Source organism: Molossus molossus, unplaced genomic scaffold (genome assembly GCF_014108415.1).
Source record: "Molossus molossus isolate mMolMol1 unplaced genomic scaffold, mMolMol1.p scaffold_m16_p_1, whole genome shotgun sequence".
NCBI lineage: Eukaryota > Metazoa > Chordata > Mammalia > Chiroptera > Molossidae > Molossus > Molossus molossus.
Genome location: NW_023425344.1, coordinates 192,564,634 through 192,573,649, shown reverse-complemented (window position 1 = coordinate 192,573,649; position 9,016 = coordinate 192,564,634). Strand labels below are relative to the sequence as shown.

At 40.3% G+C, this 9,016-nt stretch overlaps 1 protein-coding gene across 1 annotated transcript; it reads right to left on the bottom strand.

Moving 5' to 3' along the window:
• Window positions 1-282: 282 nt before the first annotated feature.
• Window positions 283-8,737, bottom strand: LOC118622520 (unconventional myosin-Vb-like). The gene is given in 4 exon segments (XM_036249918.1): window positions 283-437; window positions 544-936; window positions 978-1,467; window positions 8,624-8,737. Coding segments are annotated over 4 exon segments (1,152 nt in total).
• Window positions 8,738-9,016: the final 279 nt, after the last annotated feature.

Genomic DNA, 9,016 nt, shown 5'->3' with positions numbered 1-9,016 from the left:
TTATTCTGTGTAGTTCAGCACTGCTCATCCTGTCAGTCTCTGATTTGATCCACTTTTACAGACTAAACAGATCCTTAAAATCACTTTACTGTATACTTCTTGCTGTCACTGGCAATCGAGCCAAGGTTGGAAATGTGTGTTTTCAGACTTCATCGAGAAACTCCAGATTGAGCGATGCTGGGATGTGGATTGAGTCAGGGAAGATGGATTAAATGGGAACAAAACAGGGAACATGTGCTTGTAGCCTAACAGCAGCTGCTGGGGCTCATTTCGCTCTTGTAGTTATGCCTGGATTGTTCGTATAAAGCCCAATGTTACTCGTTCTTCAAATTCACTCAAGGGAGTATACAGGTTTAAAATTTTGACAATCTGCTGAGTGCTGAGGGAGGGCACAGGGAGCCGACGTCCTCGGCGTCCTCGGGGGTTTTCTTCTTCAACTGCAAGAGTTGGGCTGCGTGGATCAGAGGTTCCATGGTTCGAGCCGCTCTGCTCTGGTGAAGGTTTCTTCCTCGAAGCCACTCCTCAAGCTGACTTATATTGTACCTATCATGGGCTGCAGCTCCCCCTCGGCGATTTTAATGAGCTGCTGGTAGATCTGAATGGAAAGGTCACTCAGTACCTGGCAGTATTCAGTGAGATCAAAGTTCCTGAGACAGTGCTCATTCTGCTTGGCGGTGTTCTGAGTCATGAAGTCCTTGTCCCCACTGTACTGCTGCGAACAGTGAAGCAGGCAGCAGGTACTGGACAGCCAGAATGACATCATCTCAAAGTCATCACTGTGCTTCTTAAGGACTTTCTTGATGCCCTCGATGGTGGAGGTCAGCAAGGTGTGCACCTTGAGGTCGTCGTTGCTGTGGTCGGCGTGCCTTGCGCACACGTAGAGGATGTAAGCGGGAAGACAGGGCACGGTGCCCGCCAGCGCCTGCGGCTTCAGCTCTGCCAGCGGCAAACAGCAAGGGTTCCACTTACAGCGAAGCCTGGGGCTGTCACCAGGTTCCGAATGAGGAGGGCCTCATCTTCCTTGTGGTACTCCAGCAATCCCTGGAAGTCCTTCTCTTCCCGCTGCACAGTGACCTGCCTGTTGAGTCCGTGACGCCTCTACCCATTCTGGGCTAACGTCTGGGCAGCTTCTAGGTCCTGGACTTTATTCATGTGAATCTTCAGTTGTGTTTTGAGTTTCTTCTCATTCTTTTCCAGCTTTTCTACCAGTTCTTTAAGGTCCACGTTCTCATGGGTCAGCCGGGACATCTCCTTCTGGACGCCAAATTCCACCCGGGCCTTCGGGTAAAGCAGCAGTGTCTGGGAGCAGGTCTGTAGCTGCCTGTCCATCTCTTCATTCAGGGCCTTCACCTGAGCCCTGAGACTCTCCACCTCCTCCTCATGGACACGGCTCTGGGCCTGCAGCTGGGCCTCCAGCAGCCAGTAAGTTATAAATGTAACCAGAGGCAGAATGCAAAGAGCTGGGATCTAGGGATTCTGCCCAAGAAGCAGCCCCTAGTGTGTGAGTTTACGCTCACATCTTTCTTACTCTGCTTGTAGACTGTGGTTGGGTGACATAGCCCCAGGTTTTGTGCAGGATCAGAGAATCCCTGCCCAGCGGCAGGCTAGCCACCTCATCCTGCAGGTGAGAAAACTAAGGCTGAGCGAGACGGAGGCCACCGCCAGTGACAGCTGCTGTGGAAGGCAGATCTGCGGATGCAGAGGCCTGGGCTTTCTCGGTTTTATTTTATTTTATTTTTTTATTGATTTATTTTTGTTACAGATGTTTCTCCTTTTTTTTCTCCCATTGACACCTGATTCCTCATCCTCCATGCCCGTCCCTGGCTTTGTTGTCTGTGTCCATTGGTTATGCGTACATGCATATAAGTTCTGTGGTTTATCTCTCCCCCACCAACCCCTCTTCTGAGGGTTGTGAGTCTGCACCCTACTTCCACGTCTCTGGGTCTACCCAATTCCTCAGCCTGTTATGTTCATCATATTCCACAAATAAGTGAGATCATATGATACTTGTCTTTCTCTGCTTGGCTTGTTTCACTTAGGATAATACTTTTCAGGTCCTTCCATGTCGTCTCAAAGGATAAGAGATCTTTCTTTCTTACAGCTGCATAGTACTCCATTGTGTATATGTACCACTGCTTTGTTATCAATTCATCTACTAATGTACACTTGGGCTGTTTCCAGATCTTAGCTATTGTAAATAGTGCTGCTACAAACATGGGGGTACATATATTCTTTCTGATTGATGTTTCAGGCTCCTTAGGGTATATTCCTAGAAGTGGGATCACTGGGTTAAATGGCAGTTCAATTTTTAATTTTTTGAGGTAACACCATATTGTTTTCCACAGTGGCTGCACCAGTCTGCATTCCCACCAGCAGTGTACTAGAGTCCCCTTTTCTCCACACCCTCCCCAACACTTGTTGTTCAATGATTTGTAGATGGTGGCCATTCTGACAGGTGTGAGGTGATATCTCATTGTCCTTTTAATTTGCATCTCTTTGATGATTAGTAATGTTGAGCATTTCTTTATATATCTCTTGGCCATTTGTATGTCTTGTTTGGAGAGGTGTCTATTTAGTTCCTGTGCCCATTTTTTAATTGGGTTTTTTGCCTTCTTTTTGTTGAGTTGCATGAGTACTCTATATATTTTGGAAATTAACTCCTTATCTGATGTATCATTGGCAATTATGCTCTCCCATACAGTGGGTTGCCTTTCCATTTTGATGATTATATCTTTTGCTGTGCAGAAGCTTTTGAGTTTGATGTAGTCCCATATGCTTATTTTCTCTTTTGTTTCTAATGCCTTAGGTGATGTATCAGTGAAAATTCTGCTGCATATGATGTCTGAAATTTTGTTGCCTACATTTTCTTCTAGGATTTTTATGGATTCATGAGTCACATTTAAGTCTTTTATCCATTTTGAGTTTATTCTTGTGTATGGTGTAAGTTGATGATCTAGTTTCATTTTTTTGCATGTAGCTGTCTAATTTTCACAATACTATTTATTAAAGAGGCTGTCTTGACTCTACTGTATGCTCTTGACTCCTTTGTCAAATATTAATTGAGCAAAGTGTCTTGGGTTCATTTCTGGGTTCCCTGTTCTGTTCCACCGGTCTATATGACTATTCTTGTGCCAGTACCAGGCTGTTTTGATTACAGAAGCTTTATAGTATAATCTGATATCTGATATTGTGATCCCTACTACTTTGTCCGTCTTTTTCAGGATTGCTGTGGTATTTGGGGTCTTTTTTGGTTCCAAATAAACTTTTGAAGTATTTGTTCTAGTTCTGTGAAATATGTCATTGGAATTTTGATGGGGATTGCATCGAGTCTATAGATGGCTTTGGGTAATATGGACATTTAATGATTTAATTCTTCTACTTTTTATATCTTCCCTTATTTGTTATTTCAATGTCCTAAAGTTTTCTGCAAATAGGTTCTTTACTTCTTTTGTTAAGTTTATTTCCAGGTATTTTAATTTTTTTGCCGCAATGGTAAATGGGATTAATTTTAGTTTCTCTTTCTGTGAGTTCATTGTTGGTGTATAAGAATGCCATTGATTTTTTGACATTAATTTTGTATCCTGCTACTTTGCCAAATTCATTTATTAAATCTAGTAAATTTTTGATGGAGTCTTTAGGGTTTTCTATGTATAATATCGTGTCATCTGCGAATAACGACAGTTTTTCTTTCTCCTTTCCAATTTGGATCCCATTTATTTTTTCTTCACGTCTGATTGCTGTGGCTAAAACTTCCAGTACTATGTCAAATAAGAGGGGTGAATGTGGGCATTTCTGTCTTGTTCCTGTTCATAAAGGAAATGCTTTTAGTTTTTGCCCATTGAGTATGATGTGGGCTGTAGGTCTTTCATACATGGCCTTTATTATGTTGAAATAAGATCCCTCTATCCCCACATTGCTGAGCGTATTCATCAGAAATGGGAGCCGGATTTTGTCGAATGCTTTTTCAGTGTCTATGATATGATCATGTAGTTTTTATTCTTCATTTTGTTTATGTGGTATATCACATTTATTGATTTGCAAATATTGTACCAGCCCTGCATCCCTGGGATGAATTCCACTTGGTCATGGTGAATAATTTTTTTGATGTATTTCTGGATCCGATTTGCTAGTATTTTGTTCAGGATTTTGGCATCTATATTCATCAGAGATATTGGCCTGTAGTTTTCTTTCTTTGTAGTGCTGTTATCTGGTTTTGGAATTAGGATTATGCTGGCCTCATAAAACGAGTTTAGATGTCTTTCTTCTTTTTGAATTTTTTGAAATAGTTTGAGGAGAATGGGTATTAGTTCTTTATTGAATGTTCGGTAAAACTCCCCCGTGAAGCTATTCGGGCCTGGGCTTTTGTTTGTTGGGAGAGTCTTGATTACATCTTCAATTTATTTTGTTGTTATTGTTCTGTTCAAGTTTTCTGTCTCTTTCTGGTCCAGTTTTGGGAGACTATGTGTTTCGAGAAATTTGTCCATTTTACTTAGATTGTCAAATTTGTTGCCATACAATTGTTTTTAATATCTGTTAACAATTCTTTGTATTTCTGTGATGTCAGTTGTTACTTCTCCTCTTTCATTTCTGATTTTGTGTATTTGGGTTCTCTCTCTTTGTTTCTTGGTGTGTCTAGCTAAGGGTCCATCAATCTTTTTTACCTTTTCAAAGAACCAGTTGTTTGTTTCATTGATCCTTTGAATTGTTATTTTGGTCTCCATGTCATTTATTTCTGCTCTGATCTTTACTATTTCCTTTGTTCTACTTGCTCTGGGGTTTTCTTTTTGTTTGCTTTCTAGTTCTTAAGTTGTGAGGTTAGATAGTCAATTAGAAGTTTTTCTTGTTTTTTGAGGTAGGCCTGTAGTGTTATGAACTTCCCTCTCAGAACTGCTTTTGTTGCATCCCATAGATTTTGAGTTGTTGTGTGTTCATTTTCATTGATTTCCAGGAAGTTTTTAATTTCTTCCTTGATCTCCTTGGTAACTCAGTCATTGTTTAATTACATGCTATTTAGCCTCTATGTGTTCCAATATCCTTGCATGTTCTTGTTGCAATTGATTTCTAGTTTCATGCCATTGTGATCTGAGAAGATGCTTGACATGATTTTAGTCTTCTTGAACTTGTAGAGACTTGCTTTGTGCCCTAACATGTGGTCTATCTTTGAGAATGTCCCATGTGCACTTGAGAAGAATGTGAATTCTATAGTTTTGGAGTGTAATTCTCTGTAGATATGTATTAAATCCATTTGGTCTAGTGTTTCATTTAAAGTCTCTGTTTCCTTGCTAATTTTTGTTTGGAAGATCTATCCAGTGATGTCAGCAGGGTGTTGAAGTCCCCTGCTATGATTGTATTGCTATCGATTTTTCCTTTGAAGTCCTCTAGAAAATTTTTAACATATTTTGGTGCTCCTGTACTGGGTGCATATATGTTTACCAAGGTTATATCTTCCTGTTGGATAGATCCTTTTAATATTATGTAGTGGCCTTCTTTGTCTCTAGTTATGGCCTTTATTTTGAAATCTATCTGATCAGATATGAGTATTGCTACCCCAGCTTGTTTTCCTTTCCATTTGCTTGGAACATTTTTTTTTCCATCCCTCACTTTCATCCTATGTGAGCCTTTTGTTGTAAGGTGTGTCTCTTGTAAACAACATATAGATGATCATACTTTCTTATCCAATAAGCTCCTCTGTGTCCTTTTATCGGAGCATTCAGTCGATTTACATTTAAGGTGATTATTGATATGTACTTATTTATTGCCATTTTTGTTTAGTGTGGTTCTATTTTTCTTCCTATTTCTTCTACTAATTACAACAGTCCTTTTAACATATCTTGCAGTGCTGGTTTCATGCTAATGTATTCCCTTAGCCTATTTTTGTCTGGAAAGCTCTTTATTTGACTTTCTATTTTGAATGATAGCCTTGCTGGATGGAGTAGTCTTGGATTCAGATCCTTGTTTTGCATGACCTTGATTACCTCATGCCATTTTCTTCTGGCCTGTAGTGTTTCTGTTGAGAAGTCAGCTGATGGCCTTATGGGGTTTCCTTTGTAGGTAACCTGTTGGCTATCTCTTGCTGCTTTTAGGATTCACTTCTTGTCTTTAATTTTTGGCATTTAAATTACTTGTGTCTTGGTGTGGGCCTGTTTGGGTTATTCTTACTTGGGGCTCTCTGTGCTTCTTAAACTTGAATGCCTTCCTCCTTCACCAAATTAGGAAAGTTTTCTGTGACTATTTTTTGAAATATATTCTGTAACCCTTGCTCATTTTCTTTTTTGGGGGGGACTCCTATGATGTGAATATTATTACGTTTCCAGTTGTCCCACTGTTCCCTTAAGTTGTCTTCCTGTTTTTAATTTTTTTTTTTTTTTTTCTTTTGGTGTTCTGATTGGTTGATTTTTTTCTACCCTGTCTTCCAATTCACTGATCTGGTCCTCAGTTTCCTCTACTCTGCTGGTTAGTCCTTCCAATGTGTTCTCCATTTCTTCTATATCATTCTTCATTTCTTCTTGGTAGTTTTTAATTTTCAATTGGTTGATTTTCCATGTTTCTATGTCTTTACTCATGGTGCTCATGTCCTTACAAATGCTGTTGAGCTTCCTCAATACTATGGCTCTGAATTGTAGCTCTGTTAACTTGTGTAACTGTGTTCATTTATCTCATCTTTGGTAGAGGTCTCTCGTTCTATCATTTGGGATTTGTGTCTTTGTTTCACTGTTTTGGCTATTTCAGTAGGTTTTTGTGCCTGCCAAATTTCCCCTGTGCATGTTGGTGTTCTGCTGTTTGTGGCTCTCTCTAGTGGGTTTGGATGAGTGAGGTAGGACCCACTGTCAAGTCTTACTTTCCGGGGTACAGTTGCAAACCCAGGAATGGGTCATTTATCCTCTAGCTTTTTGCCTGGGGGCCATTAGTCGGGGTTTCTTGAAAAGCCTTGGTTTCTCAGTTGAATGAAAAACTCCCTCAGGTGTTCAGAGTACGGGATTTCTGGAGATTGGGGCAGATGCTGTTTGTCAAAGAGCCTCAATTTGCATTCCAGTGGCCCACAAGGTGGGGTTGAATCTCTGAGGGAGGATTTGCCATCTCTCCCCAGAGCCCTGGGAAGGAGTAAGATGGCCACAGTCCTGTGTGGCCACAACTCAGCCATAGCTCTGAGTGCTCTCCAAATCCCGAGTGTGCCCACATAGTTCCAGTCCAGTCTGCCCTCCCTCTGCCAGAGCCCAAGGTGAGTGGCTGTGGCTATTATAGCATCTGTCCCTACTCTGCGCTGTGGAGTGGGCTTGGGAGTGTAACCCCAGGGCTCTGCTCACAGCTAAGGCCACTGATGTCTGTGGGCTCCCTGCCCCCCTCTCGTGCCTCTGCAATCCCATCAGGATCGATTCATTGTCCCTGGTTATATGGTCCTTGCAAGCTGCTTTTCTGTTGCTTTTCCCCAATGATTTGTGTTTATTTTTATTGTAATTCCAGTTTGGTCCTGGGAGATGGTCTGTGTAGCTTCCATTCACTCTGCTGCCATTTTGGCGCATTTCCAAGATGTCATCTTAAAAGGGGTTTGCCTTTTTTCATCATTTTCTATTCCATTGCTGAAATATAATGAAACATCAGAGTTATGGTGGAGCACTAGCTTACATTTTGAACCATAAAGAAAAGAGTCACATCCTAGGGATGATATAGCCGTGAGCTTGAAGAAGCTGTAGTCCTGATGAAAATGACTGTAGAAATCCCATATTGGGACTTGACTGCCTAATTCTAGACTTCTATCATAAGAGAGAGAAACACTTCTAACTTGTTTAAACCACTGTTATTTTGGGTTTTCTTTATTTAAAACTTATCTTTATTATTGAATGTATTACAGATATCTCCCCCTTTTTTTCTATTTACCCCCTTCTTCCCTCTCCCACCCCCCCTTCTGCCTTCCCCAGACTATTGTCTCTGTCTATTGGTTATGCATATATGTATATAACTTCTTTGGTTTATCTATTTCCACCTCCCTCCCACTTCCCTTTGAGGTTCATCAGCCTAGCAACTAATCTGTACTTCTTAATCTCTTCTTAAATGGTATATCTGCTTAGTGATTTTTATAATAATATAATACAGCTTCTCTAAAACAGATTTAGTCTATGAAATGATGAGTCATTTTATAATATACTATATTCTGTTCATTCATTCACTCAATCAATATTTCTTTATTTCTTGATTAATGTAAGGCTCTATGCTATGTATCAGCAGTGCAGATATAAATAAGGCTAAGTACCTACTACCTTTGACAAGCTTGTGGCTGAGCCAGGGAGAGTGACATGTGAACAAATAATTGTGAAGTAGAGTTATAGTAGTTCAAGGAATCTACAAGTGGTTTGGTGGAATAAAAAGGAAAGTGAGCAATTCTGCTTTTTACATGACAGGAGAGAGTTCACATTGGAGGAAGTACCAGAGCTGGCTCTTGAAAGATTTATGGGAGTTCTATAGGTTAGACAGGGTGGGGAGGCAAAGTTGCTATCAAAGAAATCTTTTATAAAGACTTGAAGGTATGACACAAAATGACATATTAAGGGAACTTTAAGTACTTTGGGATTGATAGAATTAGGATTACTGGGAAAGTGACAGTAGATTATATTATAGTAACCCAGACCATTCTATAGCTGATGAAAGATTTGTCATATACCACCAGCACTTCAGTGGTCCAGGGAAGGAAAAGAGTATCATCTGTGTCCTGAGCAACATACACTTTCATAAAGATGTGCATTTCGGAACATTTAATACTTTTAACTAAATTAAGGAGTTAATATTTACTGAGCATTTATGATATGCCAGAATTATATACTTAATATGCATATCTCATTTAACACAGCGCCTCTTGGAGGTATGTTATCATCATGCCCATTTTACAGATAGAGATATTAAAACTTAGAAACAACAGGTTATTTGTCCAGCATTGCATGTTCAGCAAGTCATAGAGCAGAGATTCAAGCTTGGGTCTCTCTCTTTCCAGAGACCAAGCTCTTACCCATTAAGAGTTAGTCCA